Genomic DNA, 17508 nt, shown 5'->3' with positions numbered 1-17508 from the left:
ATATATATATATGTATATGTGTGTGTATATATATATGTATATGTATATGTGTGTGTATATTGATGTATACTCTTGACCTTTGTATCCTAATGCTTAATTGCAAGAGTCCCAGACCCTCCTTCACATCCAGGGGCAAAACGTAGCTATGACCAGCCTTCCAGCTAAAACTAAAGCACAGGCTTATTGCTTCTTAACATGATAAGCTGGGATGGAAGAGATTTGTTCTTACTGCTTACTGTCTTCTGCCCAAAGCCCCCAACCCATTGGCCTCTCACTACTGGCCTGAAATAGAGAAACACTGTAAGAATGATTTGGTTAACAATAGCTCTTTCCTGTAGCAGGTGTTGAATTTGCTGATTGATGATTAACTACTTTTTAGCCGCCTAATGGTGCGTTCACTCCGAGGAGTGCGTACCCAAATTCGCTGGCACGATTACATACTATGTCGATGCAAAAACGCAAATAGACATCAGTTCGAGGCAGCGGCACGAAGGACGTGAATAGTGCGATGCAAATGCCTATTCGCAAATTTGCGTGACTTAAAAATATTGCAGTGCTAGTACAGCACTACATTATGCCCTTTATGAAGCTTCATCTTTTATTCAAGAAACAGTGGCTTGACAAAATAAATCACTCAGGGTCAGGCGGTTTCTGTTAAAAGCCGGTCAGATGTGAATGGCCTTCCCAATTTTTCCCCCGTGACCCATTCAGTTGCTGTCCATGGTCTTTGACCTTTATAGTGTTCCTTACATTATTAAATATCATAATCAGAGTTGCTACGCTTTCATTTTATGGATATTTATTTACTATGTTATGTAATCAGCATTGGTGGATGGAATGGTAGTGCTGTACTTTTCATATATTTATGGATGAATTAATTGCTAGTTCAATCAGAGTTTAATAGGACATGCAATAGGTGCATATTAAGAAAAAAAACTCCTTTTTTGTGCCGTACAAAGCACGGCCTGCTGAAAACACACTGCAAACTTTGAAGTCAAACAGATTGTTACAGATTATATGTAATAATTCCTCCCAAGTTATAACTGTTGTAGTATTATTGAATGTAAAAGTCACAGCATTGACCAGCATAGATTGGAAATGGGTTAAAGATCATGAAGACAATTTATATCTTACCCCAAAAAAACATCTTTGAAATATGGGTTAGGATCACATATACGACCACATGTACAAAGTGTTATATTGTGGTTGAAAGCTCTGTAAAAAAGCTAGTATGTAAGGTATGCACTGGTACTTTCAAGGGTTACATCTTGTATTGACAAAAAACTGCCAGCAGCTACTTTCAGAATTTACCTTGAAGGTTTAGGCTGTTAGTGTCTTTCACTTTGTTTGTTTCATTTCTTCACTGTCTAAACTTTTCTACCTTTTTCTGTCATCCTGCTTGTTAGTTTCTTTTCTTTTCCCATTGCCTCAAACATACTTCCCTCCCCTCATTCTCCCACCCCTTTCCTTCTCTGGCTCTCAAAAGGAGGGTCTGGTGACATAGAGCCACTAATGGGCTCTCTTAACAGAGGGCTGGCTAAGCTGTGTGAATGCACCACAGCAACACCACCACCCCACAGAGCGGAGAAGGGCACTTTCGGCCCAGAGAAATACATGCTGTGCGGCAACTTTCTTCATATTCTTAACCAGATGGAGCTTAGAAAGGGAGATATGTCATAGCTTTATAACATTGCCACATTAGCATATCTGTCTGTGGGATTTTGCAAGTAACTGTGTGTCAGTAAGTACACATGCAAGAGTAGAAGACGTGCATGTGTTCTATTTGGGGTAGGCTTCGCCCTCTAAGGCTATTGCTATTGGGATTATCCCTTCGCGCTTGCGCAGTCGTGAAGATCTTCCTTCCCCGTTGCATCTCTTTTGCCAACGGCTCCCCACCCCTGCTGTGAATCCTGCCTCCGTGCCGCTCACGCCGGCTTGGGGAGACCCACTGCGTCTCTCCCCGTCTTTGGAACGGCCAGGGGCACCGCTTTGTTGGTCTTCCCCGCTGCCACAGGCGGCTCTACCTTCCACCTCTAGGGCTCTTCCTAGATCTGCCAGACATCGCGCTCTTGGCTGAGGCTCCAGCCCCTGCTCGTGGCCTCTTAAGTGGTACGGCCAGGTGCCGCTGTCCAAACGAGTTCCACCACTCCGGAGGCACTTCCCCAGAGCTAGCCACGGAGATTGGCAAAGCTATGACCGCCATCGTCACCAGCGCAAAATCTGGCTCCACATGTCGCAGCTACCCAAGAAGGTCAAACGCAACCACCTGTACGGCCCTTAGCTCCCAAAGGAATATTTGGGCCCCTCATACAGACAGCAACGTCCCACTTTCATCAGGCGGCCGAGGAACTGGAGCAGCTATGGAGGCTCAGTTCACTCACAATGAGCGGTGCCAAACGGGCATCCTTCTCTCCCAGACTATTCCAGCGGGATGAGGAAGACGCTGACCCAGTGGCAGCTCCCACCCCACACTGCGGCGACCGTCAGCCCTTCTGACATAGCCCTACCATGGGCTGGGCAACAAGATCACACGTCTCCCTCGGCGGCTAAATGGGCTTTACGCTCCTTGCTGGCCATGTCAATAAACAACGCACACACATAGGTGTGCCAACTCTCATTGCCTTTACAATCACCTGACCCCAACATATTTGAAAATCTATAAATAGACATTAAAAGAGCAGTGCGTGACAAACAGCCCAGAAATCTCAAAGAACTGGGAGACTTTGGGAAGGAAGAATGGGTGAAGATACCTCAAACAAGAATTCAAAGACTCTTTCTAAGCTGTGATACTTGCCAAAGGGGGCAGTACAAGGTATTAACTCTGAAGAGTGCCCAAACTTTTGCAGATGCCATTTTTTTGTTTTCTGTTATTTTGAAAGTGCAAATGAAAGAAATAAAATCTAACTTTTTGTGACATATTATACAAATGTCTAATCTGTCATTTGATGGCTTTTGGAGAATTTTCCATCTTTTCTTGGCTTCTTAATGCACATTGATACACATTTTTACCTGGGGTGCCCAAACGTTTGAGCCCCATGGTCAGTTTCAATGTCCTGCCACTCCATTACCCCCAATTTCCATAGGATGCTTAACGTCTGCGGACTGGCTCCGCTGCGTGACAGCTCCGTGCTCTGCTGTTACGTTAATACCCACCAAGTCCAGATTTGTTGCGGAATGGCTACGACCATGACTGACAGCTCTTGAGGAGCCACGAGATCTCTCAAATTAATGTAGAATAGAACCACAAAACAAACAACATTTTGTTTCCATCCAGTGGAATAGAGAGGGATACACTCTCTGGTGTGTTGTTAAGGTTTACTTTGGGGAAATATGATCCGCCATAAGCACCGTTTATTTTCTTTTGAAAATTAACCAGATGTTTTATTTGTTTTTGTGCTCGACCTCCTGTCCCGCAAAGATCTGCTTTGTGCTGAATTGCTGCGGAGCTCTGCGGCGTCTGGCAATAATGGAAGCTCTGCTTAACTACTCCGAAGGGCTGCAGATTGCCGGAGCTGGGATGCAGCTGTTCCGCAGTCCGTGAAAATACATACCATGACTTTAATGGAAACCTAGTGGCTCTGATGCCGTTCCGGAGCGGATCGGCAGCCGTTACACATCCTGTGGAAATTGGGAGTTAGAGGTGATGGGAGCGCAGCCATCTTACAGCCAAACCCTTCATTCACACCGAAAGTTCTATTTGAGCTTTTTGCTTGAGGTTGTTTTCCTTCAAGGGGTTTTCCCCCCTGCCTCATGACAACAACACGGAGGAAGCTTTTCACCATTGTGTTCAATGCACTCTTTATCCCAGTACGTTCTACCCATGGCAGACATCAGGCAAACACAACAGCTGTTGTGGAGCGTCCCTTTCAAAACAGCTTCTGCCTCACTGGCTGTGCGAGGCTATCACCCAGGCTTATCACTTCGGAAGGGTTGGAGCCCTACAGGGCGTCCAAGCGCATTCTACAAGGGCACTGTCAGCGTCTGCGGCCCTTTTCAGAGGCATGACAGTAGCCAACATCTGTGCTGTGGCTTCCTTGGCATCTCCATGACCATTCATCCGGATCTATCTAGGTGATATGTCCGAGCAGTCCATGACCCTCTCGGTCCTATCCACACTCAAAGACAAATGATGAGCCGTTGCATGTGTGTTGCCTGCTGTCCTCATCCCTGCTGCACTGGGTGGCTTAGAGGAATGCAGGTGTCCCATAATTGTTAAATCATAATACAATTATCACTAATCATGCACTCCCACTCATTAATTGTCCCTCACAATCAGTTTTAGGCCAATTAATTATCATGGCAGTTTTTTTTAATCAAAATAGCATATTATCTGATACCATCACCTGTCAGTGCATTTGGGAAGAAATTAGTCTATGTTCTGCTTGTGGACCCTGTGCCGCTAGTGGCATTGACTACATCAGCTTCGCCCTAACCCAATAGCAAAGCCATACAAAATGGAATGATAGTTATGTATTGTAACGCCAGATTCTACAAGTATAAGCCCAGCCCTAGAAGATTTGGGCCACCTGCTCCAATAACATTAGCTGTAGAAAATGCTTATGCTGGGAGCTGAACAATGGGTCTGCTCATGTAATATACAGCATTGTGCTGATCGCAAGGGCGGGAAAGAAAATCTTCACGACTGCGCAAGCGCAAAGGGATTAAACCCAATAGCGATAACCGTATATCTGTGCCTATACTCATAGAATCTATTAACTATTCTTTTTAAGGGTTGCACATCCTCAAGAAAGCAGTCGGTACTTATACACTGCTAAGCAAGAAACAGAGGATGTTCTTACATCTTGAGCCTTTTTAAAGAATTATATTTTTAAAGGATGTACAGATTTATGCTACATATGTTGTTCCAGTTGATGAGTCATCAAGAATGATGTGAAATTTGGTAGACATGGACATTCATACATTTTACAGTCTTGGCAGTTTATACATCACATAACATCACAGAGAAATAGAGAACATAATAAGTGAATGTATGTTGCACTGTAACTGTGGAGGAAGGAAACTAATGCAAGTTAATAGAATTTTTCACTACTGGCTCTTGGGATTGTGATGTGGATGAGTCACACTATTCGGAGGCAGCCGGTCTGTCCTGTGTGCCGCAATATACACACATTATCCAGCCCGTCCCTCTAGACAAGTCCTCAGAAACATACTCATTCAATCATTTGTACATGGACAATTTCTTGAACATGAGTTATTCCTGGTGATCAGGATAATAGTGTTGATCTTACTCAGCACGACAGGTCTCCTTGGTGCCTTTCCACTGTAATCTTTGATAGCTAAAAGGAACGTCCGCATGCCCAGCCTTAAGACATCTTCAAATGCGTGCAAACACCTAATTAGCTTAAAATGTCATCAGGAAAAAAAAAGACATGAAGAAGGGGAGAGGAGAGGGAGGCACAGGATATGGAAGAGTGGTGATTGGAGTAGAGGAAAATAAAGTGAAGGAGGCATGTGGGGGAAGACGGAAAATGAAATAAGAGAATAAGAGACAATTAGGGTGAGAAAGAGCCTATGACCACAGGAGGTGAAGAAGAAACGTCATGTTGAGAAGAAAAGAGCAGATGCAACAGGGAAGGAAAGCGACCAAAAGAAGCATTGACCGAACCCCCAACACCCCTCTTCCCAGGGTGGTCCTCATTAGCTGTTAACTAATTAGCAGAGTCTAACTTTGAGGCCCATTTGTTACACTGCAAGAACGTCCACAAACCCTCATCTTAAAAGTGTCAAGATTAAAAAAGGGACATCTATTGAACGCAGCCATTGCCCTACACGCCAAATCCTGTTTACAGTGGCAGTAAGATAAACCAGCTTTTGTCCTGGTGGCATTTTACTGCCATTTAGCCCAAAGAAGCAACACACCTCAAGGTAATTAGTCCAATTACGAGTCTGCTATCTGCCTTTTTCAAAGCCTCACCGCATTTTAAGATTGCCCCATTAATGGTGTTGGGGTGTGCCATTTGCATTAATTACAGCAGAGGAAAAGCTAAAGGCTTCAGGTGTATTGTTTGGTTTGACAGTTGATGTGGAGATGCAGGGTTATTAAAGTGAGAGGAGAGAATGGAAGACTGATGATGATGTGGCTCCAAAAATCACATCTGAAGTCATACAATAAAGCGAACAGCATTTGCCAATACATGGGAGTAAAGATTGGTCTATTAGGAAATTCATGCTGGAGAATGTGTCATTGATTGCTGGCTCAAAGCATCATCATTTCTTGTACAGTTTAAAATGAAACTTGTGTATTTTTTATGATAATTTTGCACTACGATACAGTTTAAATATAAATGCATCTTGAAGAAATGTAGCAATAAAGTAAAAGGAAAGCAACATTGTAATGTGAATTCAGCTGCAGTAGGAGTGCATTCACAGATACTAATAGAGTCAAGACTTTATATCAGCAGGCTACAGCTCTGTTGAAATGTGTTCTACAAGTTGTGATAAACTACAAGACCTTTATTAAAGCTCTACATAAAAAGTAACTTCTTAAGCTTAATCTTTAACTAGCACAAGCCGCACAAATTAACTGAAATCCCAGTTGTCAAAGGTGTTATGCTCAGGCTGTGTGCTTAGGTGAGATGATGTAAAAAAGGAAATTCATCAAGTCAAGTCTTGTTACTATTTTGCTAAAGCAGTTGCTAAGATACTGGTGAGCTTGATGAACAGTTTTATGAGGGGGATTCAAGTTCATTGCTTCTCCTGCAAACAGAATTTCACTTGGGAATCAGCTTGATAAGCACTGTCAAAAGCATTTTTAAAGGAAGGCTGCCTTGTGCAAGAATATAATTACAGAAAGGAAGCTTTTTTAAATCAAAGGTGGTTGGTCACCATTTGCAAAAACTTCTTCTTGTTAGATTTTGCAAGGTGCTAATTTTTAAATGGACAATACAAATTGGCACCTCATATGTCAGGTATTAAGCACCTCTTAGTCTCACTAAGGTCTGGCTACACCACACATACATTCTAGGATAGGAGAAAAAACACTCTGGCTGGTTTGCAATTCTTTAAACCAATCACAAGTGTCTCGGGCAGAATTAAGCTCCAGATGCAGTGGTGGTGCCTCTGCAAAATTGTCATGGGAAGGAACTTGTTTTGGTGGAACATTTGTACGTACAGTAGGAAGGCGAGCTCTGGATGATTAATTCCATGCAAAAGGAAATGCCACGTAAAATATGAATTGAAGTGAATTAAACAAAATACAGTAAGGTAAGCTATTTGCATTTGATTTACACATCGTTAAACATAATTTGGCATTACCAGTGTATTGCTACAACTTACTTTGTCCACAGCAATACCCACCAATTGGTCCCAAAACGTTGGCATTTGCCGGATGGCTCTCGATCTAGCAAATGTATGCGATGGAGAACTGTCTAGCCAACATTTTCTGTCAGTGTCTTTATGTTGTCCTGCAGCTATCCCCCTTAACTGCAGGGTTCTCACCTGTTCGTCCAGTATTATGAGGGGGACACAACCAAAATGATGGTATTTACACGTAATTTCTCTGTGTTTAATGTTATTTGCAAACTAACTGCAGACGATAGGCCATGCTTGGAAAATAATAATTGGTGTGCAAACATGCCAGCACGTCGCTTTAAGATAGTAAATCTGGTAAACCAATTCTTTGTAAATCTTTACAACATTCACCAAAAGAATCAAGCAGGAGGGTCTTGTTGCACGGTCCAAATTTTTGTCAAAACTTGCCATTTTCTGCATTCAGCTCGATAGCTCAAAGAATGTGGTTTTTGTTTTCCGTAGGAACGGAGCAATTTGACAAACGGTAACACGCAGAAAGCAAAAGAGGAGGGGCAAAGTCAGATTTCAGGCTTTATCCTGTACTTTTGTTGCCGCAGACTAAGCACCTCTATACCTGCCAAGCTTCAGCCTCAGCTTTCAGTTTCCTGTCTGTTGGTGTGAACTCTTAGTGGCTGTTGATTAGTTGCAGTCATTCATGGGTCAAGCTGAACTTTTACATTCGTGAGTGACCTGTTGTGGTTTTATTGCTGCTAATTAAGGAGGCTTGATTGAGCAACCCCCTCACTTTTGTAAATGAGCGGTCTTTTGGGCCCACTCGTCCTCTCTACATGTTGATGTCTTTCTGAAGGGGTTTTTAGGGTTGAGATGTGGGTCTCTTATTAATGTGGGTGCACAAGTGTAAGTGTGGTCCTCAGACATCCCCACAAAGGGGCAGAACAGCAGCAACAGCTCCACTCAAGGGACCCTTCTGATGTGAATGACCGTCAACAGGGTATATATATTCCGGAGGCTAATCAATCGTTACAAATGTGATCTGTATTTCTGGAACCTTTGTCAATGTAAAATATTAATTTGTGTACATGTCTTCAAATGTGAGCTCTCAAGTTTTCCCATTAGTGAGACCCAGCAAGTTTCCATGACAAACCAAATCAACACCAGGTTCACTTGTTAGAAAAACAACCAGAGAGCAGGAACTAAGGAGTAACATAACAACCAGAGAGCAGGAACTAAGGATTAACATCATTATATTCACTGTGATGTTGTGTCTTTGACATTTTGTTTTCTTCATGTTTGGTGAATGTGTCATTGGTAAAACTGTAGAGCCACAAAGTAGGATTAGCCACTAATTCTTGTGTTTATATCACTGTACATGGACGTAAGTATGATTTATTAATCCCGCAAGGGGCCTTTGTGTGTGTATATATATGTATATATATATATATATATATATATATATATATATATATATATATATATATATATATATATATATATATATATATATATATATATATATATATATAGTGTGTATATATATTCACATACAGACACGACCCCCCAATTACACACATACACAATCAGGATCTATACACATGTTTTACGTACAGAGAGATGTCAGAGGTCAGAGTGAGGGGGCTGTCTCACAGGCAAACTGGCACCTCTCCAGCTACCAGTCAACACTCTGTAATTGGGCAGTGTGGGGACTTGAACCAGCGACTCTCTGGGTCCCAGCCAAGTCAAGGCAAGGGATTTAAATCAATTCAGAAGAATCAGATATACTGTCTTTTTTATTCCATGCATTCTTCTTCCTTGTCAAAACCTGCAGTACAACTCAACTGCTGATCATTAAGTGTTCAGAGTTGGGATGTGTTATGCTAGTAGTGGCTAATGCAGCCTTGAGCCACTAGCCTCAGGCAGAGATGAGGAGCGGGCTACAGAGTTCTGTTCAGCTCACTTCTTTGTGACTCACACACCTATCGCACACATCTCTCTGGAGCTGCAAAGGCCTTATACAAATAAAAAAAAGAAAGAAAAGAATATAAAGTAGTTTTTCCCAATATGTGTGTAAGATCGGTGGAGGACACTCTATAGGTTTATATGTAATTGTTTCTGATGCTAATTCACGTGCAAGCCCTTTCCATTCCATATACCAATTATCGAGTAACCACTTGTTAATACAAAAAATATTCTTTTAGTTTTTAACAGCCCAAATTATTATCATCATCTTTCTACAAAGTGTTTTTCTCTAGCTATTGTTTGCTATTTGCAATACGTGCAAAAGAATTTTAAGCTTCATGATTGAATGTTATCTCCCTAAGTTTCATATGTATTTGTGTATATATACATATATACAAATACTGTATAAATATATATATATATATATATATATATATATATATATATATATATATATATATATATATATATATATATATATATATATATATATATGTATATGTATATATGTATGTATATATTTGTATATATACAAATATACATACATACACCCTCCAAGCCGCAGGACATAAACTGCACCCCTGTTTCTGTTAAAACAAAATGTTTTTCTATGTTTCTGTAGCGATAAACATAACCTTTGGTGATTGACAACTTAACTTAAAAAGTATTTTTTGGGCTTTTTATAAGCAATGTAAGAAACTCCGTCAAGATGACTAAAGAATATTTAAAAAAAGAAAATGAGACCCTTGAAAGTCCCTGCATATTACGTCCCTTGTGTCTGTGCACCCGTCTTTTCCCACAACTCGGCGTGTTTCGCTGCTTCTTCTTCATAACATTACCAAATAGGAAAGGCTGCAGGCTTTATTTCCATCAAGTTTTGCAATCCACCGGGACCTTTTATGTGAGATGTTTTCGTGGTTCATTTGATGTTGCTGGTGTTAATATTGTGTTTGAAGTTTGTGTTATTGATGCTTATAGTTCCACAGAGACAATGTCGCAGGGAAGAAATATAATGACACAAAACTAAAAACAAACAAAAAGTGCAGTGTTACTGACAGACATTGTGCTTCAAATTTAGCTTGGCGGTCAATAGCAGTTTTTGAAGGCTGAGGTAAATTTTGCCCAGAGTTATGTATGAGATACTGCATCTGCTGAGATGTACCCACGATCAATTCTACGAGGGTTATGTTTTGTTTTGCTGAAGAGCCTTTTGGCTATGCATACCCGCAGATGGAAGACACGTAGGATGTTACAGACACTTTCAGCTGTGTCTCTGCAAGATCGATAACCACATTCTTTTTTCTTTTTCTTTCTGAAGAACAACTTGAGGAGGATACATTGCACAGTAATGGAGGTAAAGTATTGTCATCTGAGCTCAAAAACACTCATTTTGGCAGCTCACCTTAAATTATTTTGCCTCCGTTGCTTTCTGTTTCTCATCAAGCAGAAAGTTTAGTTTTGGTAGAAGTCAGCTTGTGTTATGACTCATGCAGCTTTGCCTTTGACCTGCTGTGTTTGGTACACTCTTCCATTTTTCTCACTTTCTTGCTCCATCAACTCATGATTAATCTGCTCAACATCATCATCTTTGAACAACACTGCACTGATAACAGCGGAGTTAATTCTTCATTTCCAAATTGAGCACATTTGATGGCCGTAAATGTCTGCCTGCTGCCAGCATTACTCTTACTGCTGCAATTGAGAAGTATAGGGCTAATGGATGTTTTAGTATTAAGTGCATGACAAGAACCACTTGAGTTCATTTGATACACCATATTACACCAAAAAGATTTCACCCAAATTATATAAACTCACCACAAGTGGTATCTAGACATGAAGATATTTTGGGTTTTATTTGCCCAGGTTTTGATACATCACCCTCTGACATTTCCACAATGGATATACTTTAATTGCTGAAAATCTGTTAAATTCAACAGCAACACATAAGGACACGTTTTCATAGTGACTAATTAATAATAATAATAATAATAATAATAATGATAATAATAATACATTTTATTTGTATTGTACTTCAGCAATCTCAAAGTGCTACAGAGCATATAATAATGCAATTAATTAAAAAAGTCAATAATTAAAAAATGAACAAATTAAGGTCAATCAATAATTAAGAGGAAAACCTATAAAATACAATATATATAATTCTTCAGTAGAAAGTTTGTTCCAATGAAACTTTGAGGTCTATGGATTATCCAGAGTAACAGGGACAAATGTTGCAGTTTTATTTTTTTGTATGGAATTCTTTATCAATAGATTAATCAAAAAGTTATCTTAACCCATTTACCTCCATTGTATAGGTTTTGAGGCAGAAAGCTTGCAGACAGAGATTTTGAAACGTGGACAAATTAAACTAAATATTTTTTTTCAAGGCTAGATACTACACTACAGATAAACAAGAACAGACTATATGTTCTTTTGTAAGTGTGAACATGCATTGTATACAGTTTGTCACAACCAGGTGTTATGGTGGCGTTAAATGAGTTCCTATCTCTGTCCTCTTTTAACAGGGAGCCAGGAGAAACAGGACTGGTCCATCCAGTGGCCCACCTCTGAATCGGGCAAAGAAAACACTCCGGTGTGCCAGCCAGAGGTCAGTCAGTGGATCCGCTTTCAGCTTTCCCAAAGCCCCAAAGTCCAGTCTAAGTTCAACCAGCACATGTGCCACAGCCCCCAGGCCCTGGCCCCCCCTTTATATGCTGATCGACTGACCGTTGACAGCCCGGCCACAGGGTTCTTCCCTCCCTTGGACTATGGTCATCGCTCCCTGCCCCCTTCACCCCGCCAGAGGCATTTTGGCCACACACCTCCTCGGACTCCCTTAGTGGTCAACACCATGACGCCGCCTGGCACTCCCCCCATGCGGCGTAGAAACAAAGTGAAGGCCCCGGGCACGCCACCTCCACCTAGCCGCAAGCTCATCCATCTGCTGCCAGGCTTCACCGCACTGCACCGCAGCAAGTCCCACGAGTTCCAGCTGGGGAACCGCTTGGATGACACACAGACACCAAAGTAAGTTGTATACCCTTCTGGATTTTTGATGACAAACAGTTGGTTCTCTGTGTTTACTAAATAGCCCAAACCATGCAAACATAAAGGTCAAATCACCAACAACATTCTAAGCGAGGATCTGAAACTGCCTTCACTCTCAAATTGATCAACAGGTCTGAAGTTATTAATTGATTCTTTTTTTAAAGATATTTTGTGGTCATTTTTGGCCTTTACTTTTTTACCAGACAGCTAAAGATATGAAAGTGGGGAATGACATGCAGCAAAGGGCCGCAGGTCAGAGTCAGACCCGGGCCCCCTGCGTAGAGGAATAAACCTTTATACATGGACGGCAGCTCTACCACTGAGCTATCTGGCCACCATGATTAATGTATTCTGATGCTTTCAAAGGTGTGTTTACATCTGTAATTATAATTATTAGTTTGAAAACAAAAAAAATGATTAGTTTTGATCCTTACAAACTCTTCGGTCATGTTGGTTAATTTAGCACGTACATATATTATGTTTGATATAGAAGCTCCACACACTTGTTAAATATATATGTCAGTTTCTTTGGAAGAATCACATCATGGATTCATTGATCAGTAGTGCTGGGCGATTTTTCAAATCTTATTTTAAATTACAATTTTAGCTTCCAACACTTGTGAAAACAAAATAATCAAGATAAAACGATTATTGTTTCGCAATGATGCTCTCTTTTTGTCTTTTGTTATAATTTTAGCGCACCCCCCTTAGAAAAAAACAACAATTATAGGAATATAATCAGGGGAGGAAGTATTCAAATCCTTTGCTTTTACAAAACTAGCAATGTCATGTTATAAAAACACTCCATTACAAATAGAAGTCCATTAAAGTATGTGCGGAAGAATGGAGCTGCCGAGATTTGCCGGATGAGGTGAAATACACCATGGAGGTCCACTAAGATCCACAGACCTCGGTTGCTCCGAGACCCATGCACTGGTGCCACGGAGGGAAGCCACACACTGTTTATGTAAACACACTGCCTACACAAAGATAACACAGGTCTGGATTAAAATCAGCAAAGTATCCCATTAGTTAAAATTTTGTTAATATTATTAGCGAGCACATCATTAGTATATAGTATATGTATGTATGTAGGCTTAGACCAAAGATGACATAGAAGCAGCAACAGAATTATGCCATTTATTGTACGTTAGGACTGAGGCTATGTGGTTCTTATTGCACACATTTGTTTGACTGTCAATTATCTTGTTTATAAAGTTTCTTAGAGACAATATTCCAAGTTGTTACTGGTCAGTCAATTACAGTAAATCGCCTGCCTGAAGCGAATACTCACAGATTCAGTCCTCGCTCTCCCTGATCTGTACAAGGTCTCACAAAATTATTCCATCTGATCCAAGTAGCACAGAAAGGAAGTTAGGTCCCCACCTTTCCTTTCAGCCTTTCAGATTTATTAGAACATAATCAACCACCAGAGCCCGATCAGATTAATTCCTGGGAGGACAACATTGCCCATAAAGAATCAACAGCCTGTCGGTAGAGATAAGGACAAGGGGCCTCTGGGCTGAGTTCCTGACCAGCCATGCCTGTGTCTGGTGCTATGCTGATCAGATTTGACCATGAACAGGGCCCACCACTGCTAGGTAATCAGGAACCAGAGTCTGCCTCAGGAGAGCTGCTCCCATTTTGATAATGCCATTAGGTGACAGTGCCCTATCACTGCTACACTTGGTAAGTTAATATTTGGGAGTTGTCCTCTGCTTTTACGATGGCCATCTGGGTTATATTTGGTGGGTGCTTGGTTGCCGACAGGACTACATCCACACATGTCCGTGCACGTGGGTGTGTGCATCTGTATCTGAACATTGGACTGGATCATAGCTACAGTGAATAGGCTCAAATGGCATTAGGGAATTGATTACCGGTCCCTGAGCGCTGATAGACCGCAGGCTGTAAGCCCCTCTAATCAATGTCTGTGTGTGCCTGGAAATGTTGCAGCTCATTGAGACAGGGTAGATCTGTTGGCTTCTCTGATAGCCAAGTACCTCTCCTAATACATCATAATTGGTTGGAGGATGGTGCTGGCAGGCATCAAGTTGGTGGTTCAGTTCTGGCATGAGGCACTTGTCATTGTGTGTTTTGTATCTGTATGCGCAAGGTTATTGGCTTCATTGCAAAGTTGGTTTCTGTTTTTTTTCCCTTGACGTAAGATTAAATACCTGAAGTTTGAATCCTCCATTGTGATCTAGATTCCTTGCCTTTCTTGGATAAAAAACAACATGCAAACATTTCATCATAGCAAACCCCAAACCCTAAAACAAACTAAAATATCACACATAAGGCTATTTCTCCCTTTAATGGATGGCTTTCTTGGAAACCTGGTCCCCCCCATACAACCCATATTTCTCCCTATTACCATCCTCATGATTTTAATTAGCTCACAATGCTCCTTAGGTCCTCACTTTCTCTGGCTTAATTGCCTGACACTGTGGCCAGGACACAATAACTAGGGATTACCCTCTGACCCCAAGACACATATTTTTCCCTGAGATATGCCCTAATAGCTCATTATCACTGCATAATACGGCACAAAGACTATTTAGCTAAATGTGCAAGAATGCCCAGCATACCATGTTAAATGGAAATGGAGGTTTGGTTTGGGCACTGATAGATAACTGACATTTTACTGTAAGTGTGAAAACTGAAGAAATTACATCGTTAACTGATAATCAAAGCAAGTTGGATTTTAAAATAGGGTAAAATAGGGTAAAATAGGTAATATTCAATGTTTTGAGCCTTAATACCCTCATGTTGTTGTTGTGAGAGTGAAAAATACGTGACAGTGTATGTTGCGTACAAAAAAAGCTTTTTACAGCGTTTATGTGGACTACATTGTGGATTTTGATGTCTTTAACATTTTTTAATGGACGGAAGAACTACAAATGTTTATAAGAGATGAGTTGCTAAAAAAAACACCTTGGACAAGTTAGGACTAGCTAGGCTGCTACGCTAGCGCTAACTCGCTAGCACTAACTCGCTAGCTCCACGACTACTCCAACACTCGGCGAGTTCCCACTTCCCCGCAAGATTTCATCTTTATTCAAAAGCACAAACAAAGAAATTGCAGATTTCAAAATAGAGACTCGTAGGCTTTCAGAGGACCAAAAAAACAAGGATGCTTTACTAACCACCTGCTTGGACGTGGCTCACAAACAGTCACTCTGGTTTTCATTTCTCACGGTGGCCCTCCAGGGATCCATCTGTCTACCAGCAGTGCCCATCATCCTGGTCTACACGGAACATCAAGAGGTTCTGAACTGAGGTGGTTAGCAGGCATAAAAGGGCTTCAAATAAGGCTCCATCGCCTTCTACATTGTCTCCAACCGTCAGCCTATGAAATCGCTTTGACGCCTTAACGGAGCTGGCGGCTGGCGGTCCTGGATCGTGGCCGAGGACTGGGATTGCTGGAGCTCCCGCCATATTCCCTACCTCTTTGTCCACTTTCCCCCTAACCACAATAATTATTAATGACTCATTCTCCCAACGCATGCGATTCTTCAATACTATCACACACTGCCATCCAAGAGCTGAGGTTGCAGACATTCATGCTAAAGTAGTGGACCTGATATCCTAATTTCTAACATCAATCAAGCACATCGTGGTCCACTGTGAACACAATGACATGTCCTACCGTGAAAGTAAATGCACAAAGCTAGGTCGCGGAAAATACCTTTTTAGCAGACTCGTCAGCCTCTGCTAACACCTGTCTTCAGACTGACTGAAGCCTTTACATCGTAGGGTTCATTGACAATTTGAAATATGTTTTGGGAACGTGGCTCTCTGTTTAGCAGGAATACAATTCATCCTAACGCACGGGTCGGCCAGATGCTATGTGGAAATATGCAGCATGGCCTGCGAACACAGAGGAATAACTGACGGTTCACATCCCAAAAACACAATTCCCAGATGCACTCTTCCATAACCTCCTCCTCTTCTACTAGTCCACAAAACAGCTATATCCATTCCAGTTATTATTAGACACAGACCACACAAAGTGGTGAAGCAGCAATACAATAAGACACACTCAACTGCTAACATATTCAATTTAGCACTCATTCCCCGTCAGCTACAGCCGGCCACAAAAAAAGAGGCAGATAATATTCTAAACACTAAAAATAGATTTTTAACAGGGAAATCATTTTAAATCAATGATTTTTCTTGTTCAACACAATCTTGATTTTTAAAAATGTTTTTAACTGAAACTTGGCTGGATAAGAATAGCAGGGCTGCTGTTCTAATTGAGTCAGCCCCCCCCCCCCCCCCCCCCCCCCCCCCCCCCCCCCCCCCCCCCTCCCCCCGGCTTCAGATTTATGAGTGAAAATAGAGTTAAAAAAAGAGGAGGTGGGGTCGCTTTTTTGTTCAAACACTCATTCCAGTGTACGCAAATATCTGTTGGAAATATCTGAAGTCCTTACACAGGCTTCCTGTACACCAAAGAATAGATTTCAAAATACCCCTGTTGGTTAATGAATCATTAAACTGTTTAGGACCAATTTACCTTTCAAATCTGCTAGTAAACTATGAACCACAGAGATCTTTAAGATCATCCAGGACAGGTCTGCTTGCCATCTCCAATGTCGCAACAAAAAAGAGAAAGCTGCCTTCCGTTTCTATGCTCCACATATCTGGAACAAACTTCCAGTCAACTGTTGGTCAGCACATAATCTAGGCTCTTTTAAATCAAGGCTGAAGGCCTTTTTTTTAACACCTTTTGTTAATTCCCTTCACTCCATTGTGAGTTTACTTTGGTATTTAATATACTTTTAACAGTTTTTAATTTTTCCATTTTTTTTTCTCCATTTCTGCATTAACCGCTTTCAATTTATTATAAATTTTTAACTGTTTTGATGTTTTATGTAAAGTACTTTGAATTGAATTGCTACTGAACTGTGCTACACAAATAAAATATCCTTGCCTTGCCTTGCCTAACAAAACATTTATTAAGGTTGGCCACATTGTGCTTTGTCTCTAAGGTTGTCATTAAGAGCTTTCGGGCCATCCTAATGGCCTTTCTAAAGCACAGTATCCTCCATTTCAATGTTTAATCGTCTTCAGCCACACAAGTCCAAAAATTGTTTCCAGTCGCTTTTATTGTATAAACTCAGCAAATACTCTGATCTGCCTCGACGGACCCTTATCTTCTTTCTGATAGCTTTGTGATTCTTTGTTTAATGCATTTGCCTGTGAGATAATGTGTTTTCCTTTCAGCTTGCA

General features: G+C 41.2%; 1 protein-coding gene across 3 annotated transcripts in view; it reads left to right on the top strand.

Annotated features, from left to right (window-relative positions):
- The window catches only part of ksr2 (kinase suppressor of ras 2), a 107351-nt gene that overhangs the window by 17877 nt on the left and 71966 nt on the right, over nt 1-17508 (top strand). For 2 of the 3 annotated variants that reach the window (XM_034871774.1, XM_034871773.1), the window contains exons 4-5: nt 10547-10582; nt 11754-12255. In XM_034871774.1, coding sequence (XP_034727665.1) covers nt 10547-10582; nt 11754-12255 — 538 coding nt within the window. The remainder of the gene's footprint in view (nt 1-10546; nt 10583-11753; nt 12256-17508) is intronic. The other variant, XM_034871775.1, reaches the window with a different exon arrangement.

The sequence above is a fragment of the Etheostoma cragini genome, chromosome 5 (assembly GCF_013103735.1).
Source record: "Etheostoma cragini isolate CJK2018 chromosome 5, CSU_Ecrag_1.0, whole genome shotgun sequence".
NCBI classification, from domain to species: Eukaryota; Metazoa; Chordata; class Actinopteri; order Perciformes; family Percidae; genus Etheostoma; species Etheostoma cragini.
The sequence above is the reverse complement of the archived record's forward strand: the minus strand, read 5'-3'. Positions and strand labels throughout refer to the sequence as shown.